At 52.0% G+C, this 24,085-nt stretch overlaps 13 protein-coding genes across 13 annotated transcripts; 7 read left to right on the top strand and 6 right to left on the bottom strand.

Annotated features, from left to right (window-relative positions):
* Window positions 1-124: 124 nt before the first annotated feature.
* Window positions 125-1,169, bottom strand: DACRYDRAFT_116982 (uncharacterized protein). The gene is made up of 3 exons (XM_040770296.1): window positions 881-1,169; window positions 601-828; window positions 125-541 (listed from the first exon to the last, which is right to left on the bottom strand). The coding sequence occupies exons 1-3, from the start codon at window positions 1,155-1,157 to the stop codon at window positions 240-242; spliced, it is 807 nt and encodes a 268-aa protein (XP_040628093.1). The 5' UTR covers window positions 1,158-1,169; the 3' UTR covers window positions 125-239.
* Window positions 1,170-1,565: 396 nt separating this feature from the next.
* Window positions 1,566-2,479, bottom strand: DACRYDRAFT_108526 (uncharacterized protein; the record flags this gene model as incomplete). The annotated part of the gene is made up of 3 exons (XM_040768671.1): window positions 1,566-1,867; window positions 1,922-2,149; window positions 2,203-2,479. The coding sequence occupies 3 exons, from the start codon at window positions 2,477-2,479 to the stop codon at window positions 1,566-1,568; spliced, it is 807 nt and encodes a 268-aa protein (XP_040628092.1).
* Window positions 2,480-2,974: 495 nt separating this feature from the next.
* On the bottom strand, window positions 2,975-4,654 carry DACRYDRAFT_22940 (uncharacterized protein). Its single transcript, XM_040773026.1, has 4 exons — window positions 4,624-4,654; window positions 4,147-4,437; window positions 3,901-4,093; window positions 2,975-3,853 (listed from the first exon to the last, which is right to left on the bottom strand). Exons 2-4 carry the CDS (start codon window positions 4,170-4,172, stop codon window positions 3,038-3,040), a joined length of 1,035 nt encoding a protein of 344 aa, XP_040628091.1. The 5' UTR covers window positions 4,173-4,437; window positions 4,624-4,654; the 3' UTR covers window positions 2,975-3,037.
* Window positions 4,655-5,104: 450 nt separating this feature from the next.
* DACRYDRAFT_22939 (uncharacterized protein) lies at window positions 5,105-6,540 on the top strand. The gene is made up of 2 exons (XM_040773025.1): window positions 5,105-5,519; window positions 5,583-6,540. Exons 1-2 carry the CDS (start codon window positions 5,153-5,155, stop codon window positions 6,332-6,334), a joined length of 1,119 nt encoding a protein of 372 aa, XP_040628090.1. The 5' UTR covers window positions 5,105-5,152; the 3' UTR covers window positions 6,335-6,540.
* A 2,110-nt stretch (window positions 6,541-8,650) lies between these two features.
* Window positions 8,651-9,430, top strand: DACRYDRAFT_53439 (uncharacterized protein; the record flags this gene model as incomplete). Its single annotated transcript, XM_040775176.1, has 6 exons — window positions 8,651-8,716; window positions 8,766-8,808; window positions 8,857-8,901; window positions 8,950-9,083; window positions 9,137-9,253; window positions 9,305-9,430. Coding segments are annotated over 6 exons (531 nt in total), but the record flags the coding sequence as incomplete, so codon positions are not given.
* A 255-nt stretch (window positions 9,431-9,685) lies between these two features.
* Window positions 9,686-11,068, bottom strand: DACRYDRAFT_108522 (ribonuclease H-like protein; the record flags this gene model as incomplete). The annotated part of the gene is made up of 5 exons (XM_040768670.1): window positions 9,686-10,273; window positions 10,324-10,467; window positions 10,516-10,604; window positions 10,659-10,846; window positions 10,896-11,068. 5 exons carry the CDS (start codon window positions 11,066-11,068, stop codon window positions 9,686-9,688), a joined length of 1,182 nt encoding a protein of 393 aa, XP_040628088.1.
* Window positions 11,069-11,248: 180 nt separating this feature from the next.
* On the bottom strand, window positions 11,249-12,275 carry DACRYDRAFT_116979 (uncharacterized protein; the record flags this gene model as incomplete). The annotated part of the gene is made up of 3 exons (XM_040770295.1): window positions 11,249-11,627; window positions 11,680-12,006; window positions 12,056-12,275. The coding sequence occupies 3 exons, from the start codon at window positions 12,273-12,275 to the stop codon at window positions 11,362-11,364; spliced, it is 813 nt and encodes a 270-aa protein (XP_040628087.1). The 3' UTR covers window positions 11,249-11,361.
* A 314-nt stretch (window positions 12,276-12,589) lies between these two features.
* DACRYDRAFT_22938 (uncharacterized protein) lies at window positions 12,590-13,154 on the top strand. Its single transcript, XM_040773024.1, has one exon. It carries the CDS (start codon window positions 12,701-12,703, stop codon window positions 13,061-13,063), a length of 363 nt encoding a protein of 120 aa, XP_040628086.1. The 5' UTR covers window positions 12,590-12,700; the 3' UTR covers window positions 13,064-13,154.
* A 1,861-nt stretch (window positions 13,155-15,015) lies between these two features.
* Window positions 15,016-17,674, top strand: DACRYDRAFT_116977 (uncharacterized protein; the record flags this gene model as incomplete). The annotated part of the gene is made up of 3 exons (XM_040770294.1): window positions 15,016-15,464; window positions 15,516-16,267; window positions 16,319-17,674. The coding sequence occupies exons 1-3, from the start codon at window positions 15,035-15,037 to the stop codon at window positions 17,672-17,674; spliced, it is 2,538 nt and encodes an 845-aa protein (XP_040628085.1). The 5' UTR covers window positions 15,016-15,034.
* Window positions 17,675-18,178: 504 nt separating this feature from the next.
* DACRYDRAFT_108518 (uncharacterized protein) lies at window positions 18,179-18,953 on the top strand (the record flags this gene model as incomplete). Its single annotated transcript, XM_040768669.1, has 3 exons — window positions 18,179-18,329; window positions 18,379-18,675; window positions 18,727-18,953. 3 exons carry the CDS (start codon window positions 18,179-18,181, stop codon window positions 18,951-18,953), a joined length of 675 nt encoding a protein of 224 aa, XP_040628084.1.
* Window positions 18,954-19,040: 87 nt separating this feature from the next.
* Window positions 19,041-21,350, bottom strand: DACRYDRAFT_80660 (WD40 repeat-like protein; the record flags this gene model as incomplete). Its single annotated transcript, XM_040776459.1, has 7 exons — window positions 19,041-19,224; window positions 19,277-19,662; window positions 19,712-20,201; window positions 20,249-20,750; window positions 20,797-21,096; window positions 21,147-21,225; window positions 21,273-21,350. The coding sequence occupies 7 exons, from the start codon at window positions 21,348-21,350 to the stop codon at window positions 19,086-19,088; spliced, it is 1,974 nt and encodes a 657-aa protein (XP_040628083.1). The 3' UTR covers window positions 19,041-19,085.
* Window positions 21,351-21,917: 567 nt separating this feature from the next.
* Window positions 21,918-23,339, top strand: DACRYDRAFT_116975 (uncharacterized protein; the record flags this gene model as incomplete). The annotated part of the gene is made up of 4 exons (XM_040770293.1): window positions 21,918-22,160; window positions 22,212-22,344; window positions 22,397-22,997; window positions 23,047-23,339. The coding sequence occupies 4 exons, from the start codon at window positions 21,918-21,920 to the stop codon at window positions 23,312-23,314; spliced, it is 1,245 nt and encodes a 414-aa protein (XP_040628082.1). The 3' UTR covers window positions 23,315-23,339.
* A 285-nt stretch (window positions 23,340-23,624) lies between these two features.
* On the top strand, window positions 23,625-23,987 carry DACRYDRAFT_108515 (uncharacterized protein; the record flags this gene model as incomplete). Its single annotated transcript, XM_040768668.1, has 1 exon — window positions 23,625-23,987. One exon carries the CDS (start codon window positions 23,625-23,627, stop codon window positions 23,985-23,987), a length of 363 nt encoding a protein of 120 aa, XP_040628081.1.
* Window positions 23,988-24,085: the final 98 nt, after the last annotated feature.

Below are 24,085 nucleotides of genomic sequence, written 5' to 3'. Positions count from 1 at the left end.
TGATCGAGAGTGAGCGCGATGGCACTCAGTTCCTCGGTCGACTATTCTGGCAATCATTGTTGATTGGCTGTATCTCTTACACCGCCCACGCCGAGAGAATTCGGGCCTCGGCGGTCTGTGGATTGGATAACTGTACATTTATCCAAAGTAGGTTATACTGACAACGAGCGAGAGACGCACGAGACACAGTTTTCAAACTTGAGCGAGTGTGCAGTCCATTGCAATGCAGAGCGCCTGATCTAGTAGGCCAGCACGACGCCGTTCTCTCCAATCCACTTGTTCTCTCCCTTCAAGCACTCCCTGGCGATGAAGCCACCCACGTCCTTCCTCGAGATTGTATATGAGCCTTTCACAACCGGTGCAGCGCGCACTTTCTCTGGCACCTCATTCCCGTCCGTGTACAGCGCGGGACGTACGATGACGAGCTCGTCCAGCCAGTCTGAGCGCAGGGAGGCGGCCGAGGATGGGATTGCGACCTCCGGTGGTGTGTGCGCGGGAGTAGGATACTTGGAGCTACGAAGGGATAGGTACTCAAGTGCCTCTGGGAGTAGTCATCTCATCAGAACTGGACGCAAGACGGAAAGCTGAAGAGGTACATACCCTTGTCGATGTGTGCATCCTTGAGCAGCCAACCGTAGAACAAACCCCTCAGTAGGAATGGCAATTCCTTGTATTTTTCTCCAAGACCCATGGTGGATATGATAACAAGCCTCAACCCGGGTCGGTTCAGATCCTGCAGCACGGAGAGAAGGATGGCAATAGCACGGGCGCAGGGCTGAGAGGGATCAAGAATTATTCCACGAGACCAGGTAATCTTGGGCCATGCAGCTGTCCTGCCCGTGAGATATGGTGCTAAAATGCGTAGGGGAGGAAGACGTACAAGGCCGCACACCGAGACTGAACACGACGGTGTCCATCCCCTCGCCAGCTCTGTCCACAGCACGAACAATGTCATCTCGGACATATGCATCTCCCTTTACGAGGATTGCATTCTGCTGCTGCTCGGGAGTGAGCGCTTGGAACTCGGGGTTGGAGGTGAGAGTGTCGGGATTTCTGAGGAGGAATGTTGCACGCCTGCCAGCCTTGAGAACAGGAAGGGCGGCATAGAAGCCGCAACCACGGGAGGCACCGATGAAGAGGACGTTCTGTGTTGACATTGGGAGATGAAGTTGTTGACGGGGTGTTAACTGTGTTGTTCAACTCATGGGCCGTGCCTCGTTATATACGCCGATAAATGGCTCGTCGCTACCCATCCCCCATCGCGAGTGTGCCACGGCGTCTGCTGTCGTCCACCGCCCAAAGTTGTCATCGTCCTTACACCATCGCCGCTCTTATTGGCTGCGCATCAGTCTTCTCAACCTCATGGACAGGTACACTTGGACGGGTGAAAGGTTAGCGGTCAAGATGAACAACGGGCGTAGTAGATAATTTTCCAAACATTTGAAGCAGGGCTGTGTTTTTATTCGCCGTATCGTAATTATTACACAATGCATTGGTCAGCTCCAAATTACTGAATAATATTGATATCTTCTGGTACAAGGCAGCAAACCTTGTGATCTTATCTTCTAATAGGCAAGCACAACACCATTCTCTCCCACCCATTTGTTCTCCCCCTTGAGGCACTCCCTGGCGATGAAAGCACCTACATCTCTCCTCGACAGGTAATACGCGCCTTTCACAACTGGCGCAGTCCGTACTTTTCCAGGATATTCCTTCCCATCTGTTAGAAGCGCGGGGCGGACGATGACCAGCTCGTCGAGCCAGTCTGAGCGTAGAGAGGCAGCATCGGTGGGGATGGACTCCTGCTCTGGGACGTGGGTGGGTGTAGGGTGCTTCGAGCTCCGAAGAGAGATGTACTCGTATGCCTCTGCCATGAGCAGTGATGAGAACTGTGTTCAGATGCGAGAACAGAGATGCTCACCCTTATCAATATGCGCGTCCTCTAACAGCCAGCCATACAGCCAGCCCCGGAGCAGGAAGGGCAATTCTATGTACTTCCCTCCCAAACCCATGCTGGAAATGATCACGAGTCTCAAGCCGGTCCTGTTTAGGTCCTGCAGCACCGAGAGAAGGATGGTGATAGCGCGGGCGCAGGGGTGGGGTGGGTCGAGGATAAATCCACGAGACCAGGTGATCTTGGGGAAGGATGCTATACACCATCTGAGCTGAGCTACGAGAGGATATCGCGAAATGAAGACGCACTGGGTCGGACACCAAGACTGAACACCACCGTATTCATCCCTTCCCCAGCTCTGTCCACAGCGCGAGCAACGTCCTCTCTGACGTACGCGTCTCCTTTCACCAATACTGCGTTATCCTTCTGCTCGGGAGTGAGCGCCTGGAACTCGGGGTTGGATGTGAATGTATCGGGGTTGCGGAGGAGGAACGTTGCGCGGCCTCCCGACTTGAGCACTGGAAGGGCAGCATAGAAGCCGCACCCACGGGAGGCACCGATGAAGAGGACGTTCTGGGTAGACATTGCAGGACTGTAAAGGTGTGTTGAAGAGATACTGTTGTTTTAGGGTGTCGACTGGCAGTTGTTGTTATGAATCCCAACAACCGTCCATTGTGCCTCGTTCTATAGATCGAGTTCCTCTTCTCTCGCGCAGGCTGCCGATGGGTGTCGTAGTTGTCATTGCGTACATCGAACAACGTGTACGCCAGTCATCGACCAACGTTGTCACCGGGATTATACCCTCTTGCACCTCATCGGCTGCGCAGTTGTCTCCTCAACTCCGACTGACATGTCCAGCAAGCCTTCAAGCCCTAAGAAAGTGCAGACAAGAGTTGATCAAGGGATAGAGGTGACAGTTGGGGACTGAGGCGCAGTCGTCCCTTAGCCCTGTCGAGACTGCGTTGAAGAAGGCAGTGTGTCCTTCGCCGTTCATTGAGTAAAGCTGAATTACACAACGCATTCCTCACTTGGGCGCAAACACGGTAGACGGGTACAATGATAGAATTGAACATTTGCGTTGTTGTACAGACATAGTATACAATCCATGTTAAGTTAACTATCAAAACAATCGTCGAGCTTACCTCATGATTTATCCACATCAACACCGACGGCCTGCTCGCCGCTATCCCTTGGTAGGGAGATGTCCAGCTCTCTCGCCACTTCTGTCCTCACCGCCGCCCAAACTCTCTTCCTCCCCATCTGCGCTATCGCGATCCCAACATGCACCCTATCCAACTGTCTCGTGTACTCCCGCAGGTCATCGTATACACCACGGATTTGGGTCAGCCACTGATTGACAGCGGTGACCTGGTGCGCGGCACTGGGGAAGTAGGTCTCGGCCTCGCCAAGGTCCCGTCGGTCGGGGAGGGTAACCCCGCCGGGTGTAACGAAGAGTTCTTGGTACGCCATCGGAAGTGCAGGACCGCCATCCATTGCCATGGAAGGCGAGCGCCCATTGCGCCCGAAACCTATACCGTTGGTAAACTGGAGTACAGCAGGTGTATGGGGCTCTTCTTTTATTCCATCCATTCCGTTGGGAGAGTCCGCATCGATTTCGCCGTCTACATTCGAAGGCGCGTCCAGGTCCCTATGACTTGCTTTTTCGGACAACAGCCAGAATAATCGACCGAGAGATCGAGTGCCCTCTCCTTCGCTCTCGATGAGGTCGCGCGTCATCTCGCTCAAGTTGTTGAGCATCGAAGGATCGAACGAATGGCGTATGCCGGGTGAAGCAAGGAAGGAGGACAGAGAGGGAGCCGGATCAAGGTCGGTTGGTGGCAGGTGCGGAGATGTTGGGGGAGAGTGGAATTCTTCGAATCCTGGTGGCTCCAGTGTTGCTGGACTGGGAGAGCGAGAAGGAAGGAGGAGCTTGATTCGTTTTCGTGCACGTTCCTCACCCTGGCTTCACGTCAGCAGTCATCCATAGGACAAGGTGCGAAGCGTACTTGGACGTCAGCGGAATAGACACCAGCTATTACCGATCGCTTCTTCCGCATATACCGGTTGGCGTTGTCTAGCTTCTTTCCCCAATTATCTCCACTCGTACTGGCACGCGTGTCGCCAATGACCTCGACCATGTCATGAGTCGAGTACATGCGAGGAAAATAGCGGTCACTCCGGTCTGGTTCTGATACGTAGCTGGGTGAGAAGGGCATGAGCGGTCTGAGAAACAGCGCAATGCATAGACGTACTCAGTCGGAGGGTTGGCAGCATCCATCGAACCCTGATCTATACCCGGATGCCGATGTATGATATGATGGTGATGGTGGTGATGGGGGGTGGGGACCTGCAACGGCGGGCGAAGAACGCTAGAGGGGCGAGAGGTGTGCTGGGCGAGCTGGAGGGGTGGAAGTGCGAACTCCGCCTGGGATGAGGCATATGCAGATAGAGGCGGTGGATTCATCGGCAGAGAAGGCGAGAGCCTAATCGGCTCTACTTGGTACACGACGCCGAGCGTGTGGAGCAAGACGGGTAATGATGCACTGTAGAACGTCAGTATCGCTATCACAGGGATGACATACATGAGGAAGGCCGAATGGTCAGTATTAGCATGGTAATCATCGTCAATGTTCTGCCTTTCGCAAAACTCTGTGCTTGACTTCTATGTTGATCATCTCTCCAACGGCAAAGAGAAAGTGTGAAGGCGAAACAAGAACAAATGAACTCACATTATATGCGCGAATATATGGGTATTTGATCTGGAGGGAATTGTGAGTTGTCGAGTGGTGAATTCGCGGTGGACAAAAAAAATCAGAAATTTGGGTATATGATAGAAACGTCACAAGCCGTGGCTTCCCGAGTAGCGATTCGTATTGTCATTTTGTTCATCAGAGTAATTAAATAAGAATGAAGTTGAAATGAATGTGCTTACCTTGATATACAGAGGGAGAGGAGAGAGGAGAGAGTAGAGAGGAAGGAGGAGAGAGGAACGTCAACTGAACGCCGTCCAAGTGCAAAAGAGGAATGCACGGACCGCAATAACACGTGGTTAAATGCACCCGTTACTTAAAAAGGAAATTAATTAATTCCGGTGGTGAATCCGCTGTGTGCCATAACCGTTCACTGTCGGATAACGCGGCCCTCTCCTCGACCTCGTCTCTCTCTTCTCTTCCACCACCATCATCTCTTCAACTCAGTCCAATTCAACACCTTCATTCATAATATCCTATTCAGATATTGTATCTTATTCTGCGCCCAATGGCGACAGTACAGATCCCATTCTCACATCGGTCAAATCCATCCTCACCATTCGCACACAAGTTCTCCACTCATCACAAATTCCCTTCCCCGCCTCCCCCATCTACTTTCTCGCACCCACATCCCAACAACGTCACATCTCCATCCAGATGGAACTCGCCTGCCAAACGGAAACATGAAGGTGCCGACGACTACCCTGATGACGAACATCGCGAACAGGACTCGACTCAGAGGAGGATCGCCGGCGGAAAGCGAGTCAAGCGTGGGGATGATACGATCAAGCCCAATGAGTCCGATCGCCAAGCCATACCAGGTTCCATGGAGGTGAAGAATGAGATGGAGGACGTTGATGTAGGCGTGCTACTCGGTAAGTCGGATCTGGCATCTGTCATCCACCCCTCCGTCTATCATGCTCATTCCGTGTGTACAGCATCCGTCCCGCAATCATCGCTTCTGCCTTTATTGAATGCACTCATCAACGATAATCCATCTCTCAAGCCCAAGGTTATCTCGTTGATGCCCCGACCATCCATAGGCGCCGTGACGGCTGCGCTCGGTGCGGCATACCAAAAAGTCCAAGCGGCTTATCCGTACTCCTCATCCACGCCTACATTTAGTGGTGGTGGCTTTGGCATGTCTTTCCAACCGATCGCTCCGTCATCCTTCGGATTTGGCTCAGCATTTGGCACCCCGCTCTCCCTCCAAGCCTCTGGATTGCAACAGCCGCGGGACTCCTTCGCTCGGGCCCGATTGCGACAACCCCTGGCTGAATTCGTCACCACTGTTCTCTCCTACTTGCCCTACTTCAGTCTCACCCCCGCAACGTCGGCGTCATCTGTATCGGCTTCATCAAAGCAACAACCGCATGCGGGCGAGACTTTTACCTATCTGCATCAAGCTGCGCAGTACGCTCTCCAGCTTCTCCCTCTTTTCGGTCCACCTACGCCACCACCCGCCGACTTGGTCGACCTTATCCAGCGCCTTCACACAGAAGTTACGGCTTGGTCGCAGGCCGTTGCCGTGCATGTGAACAAGAACGGTGGTATGTTCGGGAGCGACATGGTGCAGACCTGGTCCAGGGGATTAGATGAGCTTGCGCAGCTCGGCGGAGAGCAATGGGGGCAGCTTCGGGATGAATGGGTACAGCAGTGCGGGTGGCTTATCGGTCGGAGATTACACTGAGGAAACCCGGATGTGGAATTGTGATGCGCCTCATTTCGGGACAAGCCGAGCTGTGACGTTATCTGGAGAGTCTTTTCCTTTCAGTCTCTGTATGCAACACTGCGATTTTCTTTCATGCACTAGATACCACCGATCACGACTGTACATGAGATATTCCTCGAATCAACTAGATACGTCTCAAATCGATGGAGAGAATAAAATTAAACGTCCGCTGTGCCGTAATCATGCTTCGTTCAACGATTCCCTCATCGGCGGAGTACAACGCTTCCCGGCTCGGTACTTGTACTAGCTGTCGTCGGCACCGTGACTGACGTTACCCGGGTCGGACTTGTCATTGCTACTGCAACTGTAACAACTCAAAACCCCGACTTGATCTGACGTGATCTGGTACCTCATCCAGAGAAAGAAGCTGGTACATTCAGTGGAAGCTCTGACTCGAGGGAACGGCACAAAGGTGCTCGTCTCGTCGTCTCACGGTGACGCCACCCCCACAGTTACGACACCCATGTGCCCGGCTTATGACTGGAGCAATAGTTGGACTGTGTACCCGGGATTTGCGCCAGTCCGGCAACAATGTCGTGTGACCATGTTTAAGTCATCCGCACAATTGCTTCCCAAAGAAGCACAAAGATGACGTCTAGTACTCCGTTCCTACGGCTGTCTCCACCGGAAAGAGAGAGGCAACCCCAAAATACCGCAGCCTCTTCGCCTGCGCTTGGCCGCAATTCCGGATGAACTTGCTGATGTTCTAGCCCTTTTTTCCAAGAGAAAAAGCAAGTTGGATGAAGCGCCAAACCCGTCTCCGTCGATGCCGCTCCAAAGTCGTGCCACTTGATGCTCAAAAGAAAAGCGGGCAGACGGTTGATGCTGATGTTTTGTGCGTCACCATGAATGGCCGAAAGAAAGAAGCTCATAAACTGCCCGATCGTCAAATCGGCGCCTTCCAAGTTCCTGTCACAATTTTCCCGAAAGTCGGAGCCGGGTGAAAATCCGACCCTGGAGAGTGGAACCGAAGTAAAAACGGAGTAACCATACCGGTTAAGGTGTGCCTAGCGCTGGGCTTCATCACAATCGACGCAATTTCAGCACATTTCTCCCTAACAACTGTCACTCCGCATCAGTTCGGCACTTCGGTATATCTGGGCCGGACGCTTCTTCTCTTGTTGGGGACGCCGCAGATATCACCCAGCGATTTGCACCTCCAACTCGGTCAAAAAATTACAAGCTGAGCGATGTTCACCCGAATAAGCCGCGGAAACGAGCCCATTGATGGTGTGTGATGAGGGCGTTCTTGCCTCATTTTCCTTTCACGATGAGAGGCTTTTATGGGCATCAATTACACGTTGCGATCGGGGGATATAAAGCCGCAGTAAGGTGTTAACCGCCCAAGGCACGGTAAGTGTTGGGTGGGGAGGCATCAGCTAGAAATCACCACACGAATACCCTTCTAATTCCCCACAAGTTCAGGAGGCTGCCGATCTCAAGAGGCTCCCACACGACTAGTCCACTCTGTGCCATTCTCGGCGTGACCCTCGATGAGAATGGCCAGTGCCTTGGTTCGAAGGGAGGCGAGCGGGTCCCTGGTCAATTCCCTGTCAAGCGACAGACCAGTAAAGGCAATCAACTGGGGCCGGCTGCCTTCACAGATGTTGCTCACTCAACTGGCACCTTCTGCTGCTCATTCCCTCTACGATCTGTCCGTAATGTCCGCGAATTACATCTATCGTACGACATTCGTCATCTGTCCCCGGGCTCATGCTCTCGCACACTGCCGGTGTCTACCACCGTGAGACCAATTGCCTTCTCATGACCATCGATATCATACGCACCAAGGCGTGCACGATTCTAGTGCGGACGTTCGACGATGCGGTCAACAAAAGATGAGGGTGCTGCCGCACGTGTCTTTCGTCTGTCACTCTATTCCCCGATATTGCTCTCCATCGTTTTTCTGACCCGTGGCCAACGAACGTCGAGGACCACTCATGAAGCATCATTGCCACGAGGAGGTCCAGCCCTTGCAATATTCCCATGCCTTGCCTTGAGCCGCTGCGTAAAGGTACAAGAAGCCAGTTGAAATGGCTCGGGAGGGTCAACTCGTCACTTTCGCAGCCCCATTTCTGCCCGTCATTCCAACACCTCAAATTCGTGAAGTCCATGGCCGATTTGATACTCCCGAATGAGTACAATCCGCTCATATTTGCAAGGAACCACTGCTGACAAGAGACGCGACAGAGTGAACTGTGTTGCAGTCAACTGTCAACATGTCGGTGTCGGTGCGTCTGTATTCTTTTGCAGAAGGCATGCCGCTCATGAAGTATAGGCCCTGGCGGAACCGTTCCGATGCTGGCTCGTGCGACGATAGTAGATTTCCGAGGTCAAATGGTGCTTTCCTTTCCACCCTCGTAGTGTTGATGCATCTAACATTTCTTAGCTCCTGGATACATATGTCCAACCTACCGCCCCAATCACGAACTGTCTGTGAAACGTATGAGCTATCATCAGAAGAATTGACTGGCATGCAGATCGAACGTACACGACAGGAATCACCGCTGAGCTCTTGTATAACGGTATGCCGTACCACTGCACAATGGTTCAAGTTCTTGACGTCCCGGTAGAGTCGGCTTTGCCGTTTGATCGCGTCCAGGCTACCATAGGCGAGATTGTCCGCGACAGGTTTATCATTGGGTATACTCTGTGGTGGGACTTCTCCATTCTTGGAATCAGGCACCCAGCCAAAGACACTCGAGATGTAAGTGGCTGTCTCGATAAGAATTCCCATTTCTTATCATGGAGTCGTGTTAGGTCGGACTATATCTGCCATTCCGCGCCGCTCTGGGACAACCAAACAACGTCCTGGGTCTTCCGACCCTTGTCTGGCACTTCATGCGCAGACGCATCGCGATGCGCGTACATGACTCGGTAAGATTCCTGACTTATCCATCAGAATTACCCATCATTGAGTGAACTTAGGCGGAGAACGCACGCGCAGCCCTTGACTTGTACCGTTCCAACGCCCAACAGTGGGAAGGATTCGTGGTGGCAGGGGATTGGCCTTGTGCCCTCCCTCCTGTCACATACGCACGCTGCTTCACGTAGCCAGCTGGCGTTATTCGATATGTGACGATCACTGAGCTTAATAGAATAGGGTGCTTTAATCGTTATGTTTATTGCTATTGTATCTAGATTCATTGTCAATGGATCGTCTTTCGCTTAGTCATTTACTCACATGTTGGTGGGCCTGCTGATAGACGGCTTCCACATTTCTGACACCATATTTCTGGCGGCTCTCCGACAGGACCCACATACCCAGCCTATGTGCAGAGGGGAGGTAGAGGGCATGAAGGGGGATGTTCACATTGATCGAAGTACAAGCTCGGGGACGGCCACAAAATTTCGATAAGGGAGTCGCCTCTGAGCATTTGTCGATTCCAGAAGCCATTCGACCCGAATAATGGGCGCCTTCCGAGGTGCGTGAATACTGATGTGACGTTCCAATCTCTTCATGGAGCCAACAGCAGTGAGAATGACGTCGGCGGCGTTTGCTTGGCTTGTCAAACGTCCGCCATTTCCTTCGATAGTTCGGCTTAGCTCGACAAATTGGTCAGCCGTCAACTTTGCAGGGATAATGTAGACCGCCAGATCTCCAAGTATCTTGTTCGGCGCGTTGCAGGTGACGAGATCTGAAGACGACGACGTCGCCACAGGGGTTTCGTTGCCGTCCTGAGAAGAAATATCAGCAGAGGGGCCGCAATCTCTCAGCGGGACATGTCTTGAATCTTGCTGGAGAGCAGAAAGAGGCGAAGTCACATCTTCTCCGTTGGATTCTTGGGAATAATTTGTGCCTACTGACGAGGCAATGAAATGCGTAAATGACAGGTCTTTCTCCCATTCGGACTGATACAACCGAAACAAAGCAAGACTCGCTCTAGCGTCGATGACCTACGAAATGTGTTAGTTCTCAGCTCGAACCTCCACGCAGTGGCACTGACACTATCATGTTCATGGGCCTGGATGTCCATGCCAAAAACTTCCTTGATCATGCGCTTGAGACTCTTGCCAACACCGCGATGTAAGAGTGGTACATAACGCTGAGTATCTCTGGTATATTGAGAAGGGTATGAAAGACGCAACGCCTAGTCAAGAGTTGAGTAATTCCTAGTGTGAAATGTGGTATCGCGTACTCTGAAATCATTAGGCAGTGCGTGCCCAACGACAATGCGCTTATCTAAGAGTTGAATCGCGGTCGCTTGCACTTCCTCAAAGGATGGAGCTGCAGATACGGATCAATGTCTTGTACAGCGGACTTGGGGCGTAATAGGCTCACCGCCAATTAGGTCTGCCGGGCGTACTCCACTCCACTTTGTTCTATAATCCAACACCTTTTTGGTCTGCTTCACGAAGCGGTCTAGGAGTATTCGACCTTCGTAGTCGACGATGCTGACGCGAGCTAGCGAGGAGGCTCCCCTAGGCTTAACGCCAACCATCTCACAGTCAATCGCGACATATCTTGTGCTAGTACGCCTGTTAGTCTCGAAACGATCAATGGGCTGCATATGCGAACCTCAAGTCACCCGGCCCGTGGTTACTCATTCCAGCGATCATTTTCCTGAGTCTGTCCTTTGACCGTTGCGTAGTCTGTTCTTCCCGGCGGCCAAGGTTGAGCAAGTGTGGGTAGGTGTTGACCAGGTAACCGAGCACCTTACTCTGGAGGGCAGTCATCCAGCGTGATGTCATCTTGAGCGTCAGATGTCTGTTGCTGACTTGCCGCGAACGAGGAATTCATGGACAACAGGTGCAGTGCATGTTCATGCTGCAGAGGTGAGCGTCCTGTTTGAAAATGACAGTAGGGATCCCAAGGCTGCGCGCCGTGACCAGTGGTACATATCATCGTCGTGGGAGAAGGAGAAAACTTGACTTGCTTAACGTAATGACCTCGATTGCACTTATTCTAGTATACAGCATTGACATACACACAACAAAGGAACGTGCTTTTCACTACAGAGTCCCAAGCAAAAGAATGACAAGGTTCAGGATGGTGGTGGGCGCGTGGATCCACTCGGTCGCACAGGACTTTCACTCTCCTTACTCTCAACTTGACTATCTTCTGCACCGCTCCCGCTCACAGATACTGCAGAAGAATCCCCAAACGGATTGTCCAAGGGCGTAAGCGGTGGCCCAGGGTATGGTGGTACGGGATCATCTTGCGATGGGGACATTGGTCTTGTTCGCACACGATTCCTCCAGTGACTGGCAGAAGACTCCCGAACGAGAGCAAGTGCTTGGGCTCGGGATGCTACGTATGTGCATTAGCTAGCGAATTGAAAGACATTAACGGTGGTACGTACCCTCAGAATAGGCGCCGCCATCGAAGTATGACTGTCGCATGAGGCGTGGCTCATCCACAAAGTCATCCTCGTCATCCTCTGGCAGCCTATAACAACACAACACCTGTAGCCAATGTGGCCATCTTTCCATCGTGGTGGCTCCTCTCCGTACGAGAAAGTATAGGCCAAGTCGCAGAAACAGGAAGAAAAACACGATTGTGAAGAACGCGACGAGGAAGGTCTTCCAGGTGGAGAGATGCGAGGAGGATGCTTCTACGGGAAGAGGGGTGGAGGTTGGGAGAGAGGTGAATATGGAGCCAGCGGGGACTTCGATGACCACGGAGGAAGCTAGGAAGAGGTCAGATCGCGTGATTCTGGTGGAGGGGATTGTGCACACCAGTTGTTCCGAAAAAGAGTGTTGTTGTGACGGATGTGACGGTTGCGACAGTCGTGCTTGGATGTGTTTCATTTGATGATAGTGAAGAGGTTGTTGAGAATGAGGAGTGATTCGAGGAGGTGGTGGGAGGGAATGTCGTGTTTAATTGAGCTAGTGCAGAGGTTGGTTGGACCAAGTGAGCGGTTGTGTTGGTTATCCCCCCTTCCGCTTGGGGAGCCATCTTGAGAAAAGAACCACAAGAGGTCGGTAGGAGAGAGAGAGGATAATGATGGTAAAATGAGAGGGGAAAGGAGCGTAAAAGTGGAGGAAAATGAAAGGGTTAATTGAGCATGGAAATATGGGAAAGTTAACGTCGGTGGTTGGGCGCCCAACCCTCAGGGACACAGGGTCCGATCTTATCGGACATCATGAACTCCCACAGACCGTACTCCCCGAACTGTTGTCATGACACGCTCGAGCCGCTTTGCCGTACTCCAGGCAGCCTCATGTTCACGTCGAAACATCTGGCAACTATCAGGCCTAACCTCTTCCTTTGACCTGACTGAATAGTTACAATAAATCATATGAGTCATGCAAGTACACAAAGAGCCATCCAGTTCCAATCCTCCTTAGAATACACATACCGTTAACGTTTCAGTTTGCTCAATGTCCTCCCGGACATCCAGCCCTATTATCCTCTCGAACCCGTCTATACACACCCCCTCACAACCTTCTAGCCCGAACGTGTGGTCTGCCGTCTGCAATGTGTACGGCAGCTTGGACGTGACTTCCTCCGCGAAGATCGGCTTTGGGGTGAAGCAAGTTTTATCCGGTGCCAGCGTAATATATTCGGACGGTGGCAAAGGTCGCGACGGGGGCGGAAATGTGAGTAGCTGTACACAAGGAGACGCCGGGACGGGAGACGGTGAGTGGCCCATACTCGACAACGGCGAAACCGACAGTGGGAGCACTGAATCCACTATCACACCTGTGGGCCGAGCAGCCCAGCGCACATGCCGCGTTCCGTAAGTGTAGCATACGTGAGTGTTCGCTGGATCGCTCGAACAGTCAAGCCATCTTGCACGGGCTGCCCAACCCTTCCACTGGATATGTGTTGTGAGCCCGATGGTGCCCGTAAACTGGGGGTCCGGTTGTGGATTCAAGAAGAGCGAGGCTGGCGCAAAGAGGGTATATCGCCGGGCGCCTATGACTCGGTGGGGTAGCGTCCGTAGCCAGAGCTCGAACAAGAGTTCCAAGGCTAGGCTGAAGATCCGACAGTCTGGGGAGGGGTCGCAGTAAAATGGCAAAGGTGGGAGAATGGGTTTTGCCGTAAGTCGTCCGCTCGGCTTTATCCGACAAGGTGAGGATCGAAGGATGGGAGGTTGAATGTTGAGCCCTGCATCGAGCAGAGGTGGGTGAAAACAGTACACCATGAACGGCTCTGGGTCTAATCGCACGACATCATAGGTGAACTCTGACATGCGCTCGTGTGATGCTGCCAGTACAACGTGTCGTGAATCCAAGAATGCAAACGATTCGATGGACATTGGAACCCCGGGAGTATAAGTCTGAGAACTCATTCAATGATTTTCAGGACATTGTTCGCCGATAAACTTACGCAGACCAGATCGCCGGTCCTCCAGTTCCAGACTACCAAGTAATGGGGCTTGTCAAAAGACCGAGGGCGAAAGAGGATCCCGACAAAGTCGCCGCATATATGGATGATAAAGAGATATTGATGAGAATCCAAAAAGGATTGGTCGTCTGTGATGGTGAACGAGACGGATGGCACGCGAACGTCTGGATGTTCCTGGCCGTCCCGGATCGTCAAAAAATGCACCGGGAAGACGGGGCCATCGAAGAGAGCTCTAAGCAGGTTATCAGCGTGGTTTAAGAAGAGAACAAGATATGCTCACTGAGGTTCAGCTTGCACCACAACAAGAAGGTCCATGAGGGGTTCAATCCCAAAGTCGTGAATTGTCATGCCAAGGTCGACCGTCCAAGTCTTTGGTTCGTCGATGTGTAGCAATATGCTCGGTAAGATAACAAACGTTATTGCGCTGGTGAGGATTGTATCTCCGGCCATACGTATCCCACGTGCGTAGATGCCGTCCACCAGCTCGTACGTGGATCCGGGAGCGTAGCTATGGGGTATACGGACTGGGACGTGGACACGCATATTCGGGTGAAGCCGGTCTATTGCTGCGCGATGTGCTCGGAGCATGTTGAATCGAACAGACAAAGGTAAGAGCTCGGAGGGTATGTCATCGTTGTTGACGAGATTAGACTTTAGCAAGAGCAGACGATATTGTATCTCGACGGTAGAAGTGACGATAGAGTGGAAGCGTGAGTTTAGTCTTGCACAGCGTAAGATGTCTGTTATGCCGAGTGAGTCTGCCCTAATAACTTGAAGTAATAGTTCTGTTGGAAGCACTTGTATTGAGGTCGCTGTTGCTGCCTCATGTGCGGATATTTCTTCTGTGGTCGGTGCGTGCGGCATTGTTTGACAGACACTGATTGGGTCACTCCCCCATTGCCAAGGGAGACAAGGCGGTTCCTCAGGGTCTCTCTCATTCGCCTCACATGTGATGTTTTGTCTCCGCTCGTCTAATAAGGGAAAACACTTGTGACACGATGATGTCATACCTTTGGTATCCACTCATTTCATGCAATCTGCTCATCTACAGTGGCCAATTAGTGGAAAAGTGGGCGCCTGCAATCGGCGCTCAAGGCATTATGATTGTGGCTATGCAGAACCACCGATGCGCCATGAGCGTCATCGCCCCCAGGTTATGACGTAACTGTTCAACGTCTTTTCTCTCTCCATCGGTAGTGACGATCATGGGTGACCACTTCATCCTCATCCTATATAAACTCTCATCTACTCGCCCAGAGGTATTCTCTTTCTCAATCACTCATCTCTCTCACGACCCAAAACCCACGACTAAACGAATTCCATACAACTTGAAAAAACTTGATTAGAAACGAACAACAACGATCATGTCTCTCCCCATAGCTCTGAAGGATATCTCCGACAAACCTCAGGCAGGCGCCGTCACTGACCCCGTTCATCCGGCTCAGATGCAGGCCGATATTGATCGCAAACTCAGACTATACGGCGTCGTCCAGGCATTCCGCAACGGTCGCATGCCTACCAACGTTCAGATCAACGACGCCCTCTCATATGTCGAGGCCCACTCTCCTCTTGACATGTCACAGCTTTCCGCTGAAGGTCGCAACCTCATCGATGACGTTCGCGACATTATAGAGACCGCCAGGAAGATTGTCATGGAGAAGAACGCCGACGAGCTCTTCCAGAACTTTGTCTGGCACACAACCTACATCGATCCTAACCGCGGAAAGGTTGTCGACAGTCTCGGAGATGCAGTCCCAGTCAGTCAGGAGCAGGCTAAAGCTGACGCCCAACAAGGTGAGAGCAACTTTACAGGTTTATTTGACGCGTGTCTCATAAATACATCAGCGGTCGTCCACGTCCGCACCCTTCTCTCCCTCTTCCTCACCAATGCTGAGGCCCGCAAGCTTTTGAGCGATGTCGGTCTCATTGGACGCGACATGTTTGCCACAGGTGCCGCCAACGTCGCGGAAAAGGTTCGCCCTGACCCTGAGGCCATGGCTCGTGTCGATGATGCCGCGCCTTCCAATCAATGGAAGGGTGCCGACGGCCGCGTTCACGGCCCGAACGAGACCCCGGTGCTTCAGGCCACTCTCCCTGGCGGTCGAACGGTGCAGGCGCATCCTAAGGAACCGTTATCGAACGCAACTTACCGTGACGCCGACGGTCAAGAGCGGCCAACGGCCGAGATTGCCCAGCAAGCTCAAGAGCGTGTGCCAGTGGACGATGTCACCGACAGAGAACAGTGGGCGAACGCTGCCACAAACGGAGCTCGCCGCAATGCCGAACCTCATGTCCGCGACGTCCAAGGTGCGGTACAGCGTCAACCAGACGATGACGGCGACGCACAGGTCGAGGCAGGCAAGCGCACATGGAAGGAGAAGTTTAACGACTTCAAGGCTAATCTCAACGACCGTGTTCCTGACGAGCATAAGGACAAGATCCGCGAGCATCGTGATGCCATCAAGGACCACTTTAAGGAGCAATTCCCTGAGGAGCGTCGCGACCAGTTCATTTGGCGAATGAAGAAGGTTGTCGTCGAGAATCAGAAGCACGGCGACTATCAAGAGACTATGAATTGGTTCTTGAACTTCCTCGAGGTGAGACCCTTGAACCTGGAACAGCCGATGGTTTATTGACTGCTTTACCAGACATACCACGGCCACGCCAAGTCTGCTGTCGGCACTGGCTCTCAGTCTGCCAACGCTCTGACTGAAGATCCTTCTCTTCAGCTGGCATGGTCCGAGTTCCGCACCCTCCTCGAGCGTTTTGCTAATAACCGTACGATGCAACCTATCATCGACGCAGTCAATGATCTGTACAACGATGCGCAGCAAGATGAAGGTCTCCGTCACTATTTTAGTCGTCTTGATGGATTTGTACGTCGTACCCTTCTGGAGCCTGGTTACGTGCTAGCCCCAGAATACGACGACGACGCGCGGCGGGTTCGCGACGAAGGGAAACAGTTCTTTGACGAGAAGTATGCACCTCACAAGGACCGTTTATTCGATTCGATCCAGGACTTCTTCCTCGCTATGGGCGACGATCCGTTGAACAAGCAGTTCGGCGATGACTGGGCCCGTCTTACACATGATCTGTTGTTCGACGAGAACGGCCAGCTTGCTTTCAAGCCCCACTTGTGGGGTGATATCCGCCGGGTCATCCTGCCATCCATCGTGGATCAGGTTGGATATGTACCCATTCCGCGCATCGAATACACCGACGATCAGATGGATCTCGTCATAGAGAATCTGACTTTGCAGGGTCGCAACCTCTTACCCAATGTCATCGAGCTGGAGGTTCACAATTGGATCAAGTTCTCACCCTACTCAACGGTGACGGACGATCACCATCACTCTTTCCGTGGAATCTTCGGTCAGATTCAGGCCGATCTCCGCGATGTGGCCTTTTACTTCAAGAAAAAGCAAGGCTTCCCGAAGCTGTCTGACTCCGGCGTGGCCGATGTTGTCATCGGTGGCTCAGGGATTAGCGGCACCGTCCATGTCGCATCCGCTGGAAAGGACAAGTCATCGGTCTTCACCGTCAAAGATGTCCATGTCAAAATCGATTCTCTCAACTTCTCCATTCGTGACTCGAAGCATGATACCTTGTACAAGGTTCTCAAGCCCCTGGCTACAGGTCTCATCAAGAAACAAATCGCAAAGGCTCTCCAAGATGCCATTCGAACTGGCCTGGAGTACGTGGACGGGGAACTCGTCGGTGTGCGCGATCGCATGGGCGAGGCGAAGGCACAGGACGGTGTCACCCGCACTGATGTGCCGAAACAGGCTTTCCAACGGAAGAAAGCGGAAGCTCAGAGCGTGAAGGAAAAGACTGGCGAGTTTAAGATTGACACGACTCGGGATTCGATGCTCTTGCCTAACGTCGGTCACGAGGGTGGACTGATCAACCGGCAATTCGAGCGTGCTGAGGCGGCTAAGCGCGGCAAGGAGTGGCGCAGTGATGCGTTCTCCATCGTTCCTCAAGGCAGCGCTAACAGGGCGTGAGGGGAGGTGTTGTACGCACGTGCTTCAAAAAAGTGATGGAGGCACGGACTTGGGCAATGCCCAAACGCTCACTGCATTGCCCACTGTCAGATTGCAGCCTATACTTCTAATACTGTGAATAATGAACTTCTTTTTTTTGCCAGCGAAAGTGATAATCAAAATGGCAATCCCGAGACATCAGTGGATGAACAACGCAATCATCAGTCAGTGCTTGACCCTTGGTCAAACCTGTGTGGAGAGGTGGACGGACTCCTGATGGGAACGTTCCCATTGTAACAGAACTCCCTGCTGGCATTGATCACAATGTATCAGAACAGATCTAAGTCCTATGCTAAGGTTGAAGAAGCCGATTACAGCCTATTCAGCACGGCCTGGGCAGCGCCTGTGTAGATGGATAGTCCTAGGCACGAAACCTGCATTTTGTGTATATAATGCTTTCGCACTCAACTGGTTCGCTAATCGCACAGTAGTCACGTTTCATTTCTGCTTATATCGAGATTCAAAATGTCCAACGCAACCGCGTCGAGTACCTTGGATGTCCTTGCTTCGGATCCTTCCATAACCTATTTGCCGGCTGGTACTTGGAACACGACCAACTTTTATGGCAATCTGACATATGCATACGGAAATGTACAAATCTTGTACACCTTTTCAGGTACGCGAGAAAATTATTCTTAAACAAACCAGTTACTCACTCTTCTCAGAGCCGGCAACGGGGATAGAATGGTGGGGCTCGAAGAGCGGCAGCGGGGGCAATGCTGAAGTCTGTATCGACTGTCCCCTCAACAGCACTAGCGGAGTTCTCGTGGACTACACCGATCCGTCTGCAGGGAGCTATGTCCCCGAACCCGGAATGATTGCGGCATGGACGAATCTCACGTATGATATTCACAATATTACGATTTACAATATCTACGATCCCCAGGCCTCGAATGGCCAAGGTGGTTATGGTTACATCTACTTTGAGGGCTTTGAGCTTACTGGGACAGATGGGACGAATGGTTAGTGTGGGTTATCTCTCATGTTTTCCTTCCTTATTGGTCATCTCTTAGCGGGTAACGGCAATCAGCCATCGTTTGTGTCTGCACCTGCGACAAGCACAAGCGCGTCGGCAACAAGCTCCTCGCCCGCAACAGTCACGGTTACTGACTTTGTCACTGTCACTCCGACCGCATCTCCCTCGGCAACCTCCAGTTCGGCAGCTAAAGTGAATTCAAATCGACTCGGTTTATGTTTTGCAGTTCTTGCGATTATTGGAGCAGTATGTGCGTCATTGTAATGTCCCAACTTGGAGAAATGGCAGTGGGAAGTTGAACTGCCGACACCATGGGGATAATGTTATAGATCACGGGACGGACGAGAGGGTTGGAATCTGTATATTAGCGATACAACATGTATATGGGTACATTGATCAGGATAGGAAAGATGGCCACGCGGGAGGGGCGGCCGTTGGCTGTATCGGACCGGTAGCCAGAACCATGTTTCGGGGAGTGAACTGAACATTTACTACGGGCGTCCGTTTTGTTGGCAAGGTTGCCAAGAGGTCGGAACTAGGTTAGGGAAGGACTTAGAGAGAGTCCATGAGAAAGTGATTGAACTTACGTTTCGGTCTTCTCGGTGACATCTTCACCTAAAGAGGTGGCATTTCCACCAGCAGACTTCACATCCCAACAGCGAACTGTCCAGTCAGCTCCACCGCTAAGCAGCACATTCGACTCAGCGCTGAACGTTAGAGAATGGATCGCGGCGTTATGACCAGTCATCTTTTTGATCCGACGACCAGAATGAAGGTCCCATAGATTAATGGACAGGTCGTCGCTTCCAGTCGCCAGATATCGTCCATCAGGGCTAAATGCCATGGCAGAAATACCGCCTTGGTGACCCACGAAGACGCGTACGCATGCACCTCGCTGAATATCCCAAAGCCTTGCGGTCCAATCGCTCGATCCAGTAGCAAGATACAACGAGTTGGGATGGAAGCGAACGATCTATGAACCCATCAGGATGACGTGGAGATTGAATCACAGCTGTACTCGCATCAACGTCATTTAAATGCCCGGCAAAGACACGCAAAGGAGCGAGTCGTTCCGTGCACCATAGTCGCGCTGTTCGATCACGACTCCCACTGGCAAAGTAAGTACCCAGTGGACCCCACTGAACGTCCCACACAGGACTCTCGTGACCGCGATAAACGACAACATTGGCGAGAAGGTCGAGTGACCATAAGCGGATTGTGGCATCTGCAGAAGACGACAACAACCAATGTGGTGGGCCCGACGACCCAGCAAGAGGGTCAAAGGACACAGAGTATACTGGTCCAGAGTGCCCAATCAGTTTGCGAGTAATTGAGCCGGCCTTGTCTCGAATGCGCCGGAGATCCCGAGCTTCTCTGACGTTGGTAAGATCGAAATCGCTTCGCAGACCTCGAATTTTCTCTCCTTTTAAATTCCATAAACGGATATAGCTCTGTTCGAACCCAGTCGCCAATAGAGAGGAGTCCTGAGAGAAGGTTGCACATGGTACATTCCTGAATTATTGTTAGACCGGACGCAGTGGCATGTAGTCCGCACTTACCCATCTGGGACATCATGCAGAGTATACATGCATATGCTTGGCAAAGCGACGACCTTTTTCCGACCAGGCGCCACGTCTGCGTTCGCAGAGCTTTGTAAAAGCGTCGGATCCAGGCGGATTCGTTTACGCTCATCTGAGACCTTGGCTACCTCGCGCCGCACATCCACCTCCCGAAAGGAAGGTGGAAGTGGCGGCATGTCTTCAGGAGCAACGGTTGGTAGCTCCGCGTCCTGTGGCTTTTCTTTCGGGCGGTCCAGGTCCATCGCACTAGCATCTTCCATAATCTCCTTGATCGCACGGTCCACTTCTTCACGCAATGCAAGGTCTAGAGGAGGCTTTCCGAGTTTTAAAGGAGATTGCGCGGCGTTGAATGATTGGGGATCAGCCGGCTTTATACTCTTGCTTGACGTGCCAGGAATGGTCAACGACACAAGGGAAGACACGAGCCCAGTTGTCTCCTCGAGATTCCCCTGCGACTGCAGCGCGGACGTCGTCGCGGCCACTGGTAACGGTTAGCTAAGTGATTATAGATCCGTGAGTCAGCGTACCATCTATCTTTAGATGCGCGTTTATGACCCTCAGGACAGCATCTCTGCCTCTTCGCCCTTTCTCCCCGCCGAAGCTGTCTCCCACTCCGCCACCCGTGCCACCCATGCCGTCGGTGAGCCAGCCGACAAAGAGAGCGAACCCACTCTTGCTCATTCGAAGCCTGTACGATTCTTTGCGAAATCGTAGGGCTGTTTCATCGGAGGTCAGATGGACGGGGAGAAGAAGAGTCGAGAGATGATGGAGCGTGGCGGTCTGTGTTGGTAGTAGGCGAGGAGAGTAGGCGGCGTAAAATATTACAGCTAGATGACATAAGCACGAATAGAAAGATGTTGCGATATAAGATACGCACCAGAGTCTTTTAATCCTAGTTGGATCAGATCGAGGTAGAAGTGGACGAAAACAGGGAAGAGCAAGGGAGTGAACTCGGGCTGAAACGTATTAAGCGGCAGTAGACAACACACGACGAAGAACGTACTCGATATATGTCTAACGATCCATCAACCCACGCCTCGAGCTCTCTAAACCCATCATAACGAGCGGCAGGGTCAAGCATCATTGCGCTTTGCACGTCCACACCGGCAATGTATTTGAGTCCCGGTAACGATTCGGCGAGGTTCGACACGTCCGGCTTGTTGTTATCAATCATATGTGTGAGCGAATAGTCTGACTGTAGGGCTTGTTCCGCATTTTTGAAGCCTTTTGAACGCAGGTACTGGAGTACGAACTGGTGTTGCTGGTCCGGAGTGATTGCAGGTTGTTGAACGGGTACAGGGAGTGCGGTGACTGGTGCTGGAGTTGGAGTTGGCGCTGTTACTGGTACTGGTGTGGTCTCTGGTGGAGATGAAGATGCGTTGGGAGTAGCAGACATTGTTATGAGTTTAATCTGAACGACAACAGTGAATGAGTGAAGTGAACAACCCGCGCCTATTAGTCCGAACACCGCCACTAATCATTACACGGACCGAAATCGCCGCTGTGACACGTCGTGTGCGTTTGATGAACAATCCATCGTTACATCGAACTCCTTGATTACTACAACCATCATATATATATATATATATAATCCACTCAGCTTGGCCAGCTTGCATATCTCTTTCTCATTAATTTCCCCCTCCCACTAATGGAATTCGACGACCATGAATTCCACGTCCCTCCTCCACCTCGTCGTCCACCATCACCCACTACCTCGGACAGGGATGACGAGAATGCAGTCGAGAACTCCGTCCTTCTCCGTCGCTCCCATTCACCGCCTCCTGCCAGTCCAGAAGACGATAGAATGTGCCGCATCTGCTTTGGCGGCGTTGACGATGAGCCGGAAATGGGTAGATTGATTCGGCCTTGCTTGTGTAAAGGATCCGTATCGGTTCGTCCAATTATGCACCTCTCTCTTTTTATAGTCCTGATCAGCACGCAGTTTGTACATGTCAAGTGTCTGAATGACTGGCGACGGGCTTCGCGTAATCGGACGTCATATCTCGCGTGTGCTCAGTGCGGGTATAAGTATCATTTCGCACGCACACGCGTCGCCGGACTGGCAACCAATCCATGTATGCTTTCTCATTCTACCGGGAGATCGACAGAATTCTCAATCCCACTCAGTCATATTATTCCTCGCCACCCTCATTCTGTTCTGTATCATCACACTGGCAGCAGGGTCGGTGATGTCTTACTTCCTCCCACCCTATCTTCTGTCTTCGACGACGGATCCTCAATCTACAACCAAATCTCCTCTACTCGTCAAAGCCCTCCTGGAAGAGGATGACGAAGATGAAGATGACTTCACCACACAGCTCTTCTTCTATACCCCGGCTGGTGCAATTCAGGATGTCCTCGAGTCTGCCCTCCGTGCTTTCCTCTCTGGGGACGCCCTACGATTGATGGCTTCCTTTCTGGGCTTTTCTTCAAATTCGAAGCAAATACCGATCGACAATCCTGTCACCGGCTTCAAGCAGACGGTACGCATTGGTACAGAGACACCTCTCCCGATACACGTACCTCCCTTCTTGGCGGGTATCCTTCAGAGGCTTGCTATCGGCACTGCAACTATCGGGATTCTCTCATTCGTCAACCTCCTCCTTTCTTTTTCTCTTTTGCTCCCTATTCAGATGGGTCTGCGCAACGTTTTCCGCCGCGGACCCCGTGACAGCAGCGCTACTTCAACCGCGCTGATAATCTTGTTTATTATTATCGGCCTGGGTCGGTAAGTGCCCTATCATACGCCTGAGACCATAGTCTAAATGCTCCCACAGGGCGATACACAAGGTGTACAAGGTAACACGGATCCTCGCTGGCTTTATCCTTCTCATGGCGGAAACCGCGATTTTGGACGTAACCCAAGAGGATATGGAACGCGAACGAAAATCCATTCGGGCATGCTTCCAGCAAGTTCATCTCAAGTTCTTGGTGCGGCGCAGCTGGTTCTATCGCCTACTGAAGTTTGAACCCGCTGCTTGGAGTGATGTCCGGAGGGCGATTAGAAGAGGGTATGAAGGCTTTGTTGAGCCCCAAGCAGGTTAATTTTCTTTCTCACTGTAAAGTATTGTTCCTCACATGTAAACTACTCCTTCTGGTTAAAACGAAATGATGTGACTTTTTGGATGAAATGATTATTCGTCCGCTCTACGGGATGTCATCCAGTCCTTCGTCAGGGAGTAGACAACATTTCTGAAAGTTGATTTTGAACAATAATGCAGTCAAAAGTAGATGACAATTGTTGAAGAAGTGCGCGACTAGTTCATTGATAACACCATTTCAATTCACTGTTCGCTGATATTTACTATAGGACGTCCCAGACTGTTGTCTAGATATACCCTTAACGATACTCACAATGGCCTGGCTGAACAAGAAGGACCTGCCTCCCCTCCCATCAACACACGACAACCTCCGCGTGCTCGCAATAGGAACGCTGTACGAAATCCAGACGTTCTACCTTGACGCTTTTCCCGACGAGGGCCACAAGCTGCGTGCACAGAGTGTCACACGAGAACGCGGTGGATCAGCAGCGAACATACTCTCTCTCCTCGCACAGTTCGACGGCGTGTCGCCCTACCTGTGCGCGCCCGTCGGCAGCAGGCGGGAGAGCACGAGGATAGAGAGTGAGCTAGGTGATCTGGGAATAGGCACAGAGTTCCTCGTGAGGAGGGAGGGAGAGCAAGTCCCAACGAGTTATGTGATGCAGTCGCGTTCGTGAGCGCCTTCTTCTCCCCTTCCCTGCCTTTCCTCACCCGTCCATCTCCATGGGATGTGCTACTGAAATTTGGGCTTTGTGGCATGCATTCTTATTTTTTA

The sequence above is a fragment of the Dacryopinax primogenitus genome (assembly GCF_000292625.1).
Source record: "Dacryopinax primogenitus strain DJM-731 SS1 chromosome Unknown DACRYscaffold_11, whole genome shotgun sequence".
Classification (NCBI taxonomy): domain Eukaryota; kingdom Fungi; phylum Basidiomycota; class Dacrymycetes; order Dacrymycetales; family Dacrymycetaceae; genus Dacryopinax; species Dacryopinax primogenitus.
Note: the sequence above shows the minus strand (reverse complement) of the source record. Positions and strands in the feature narration are given on the sequence as shown.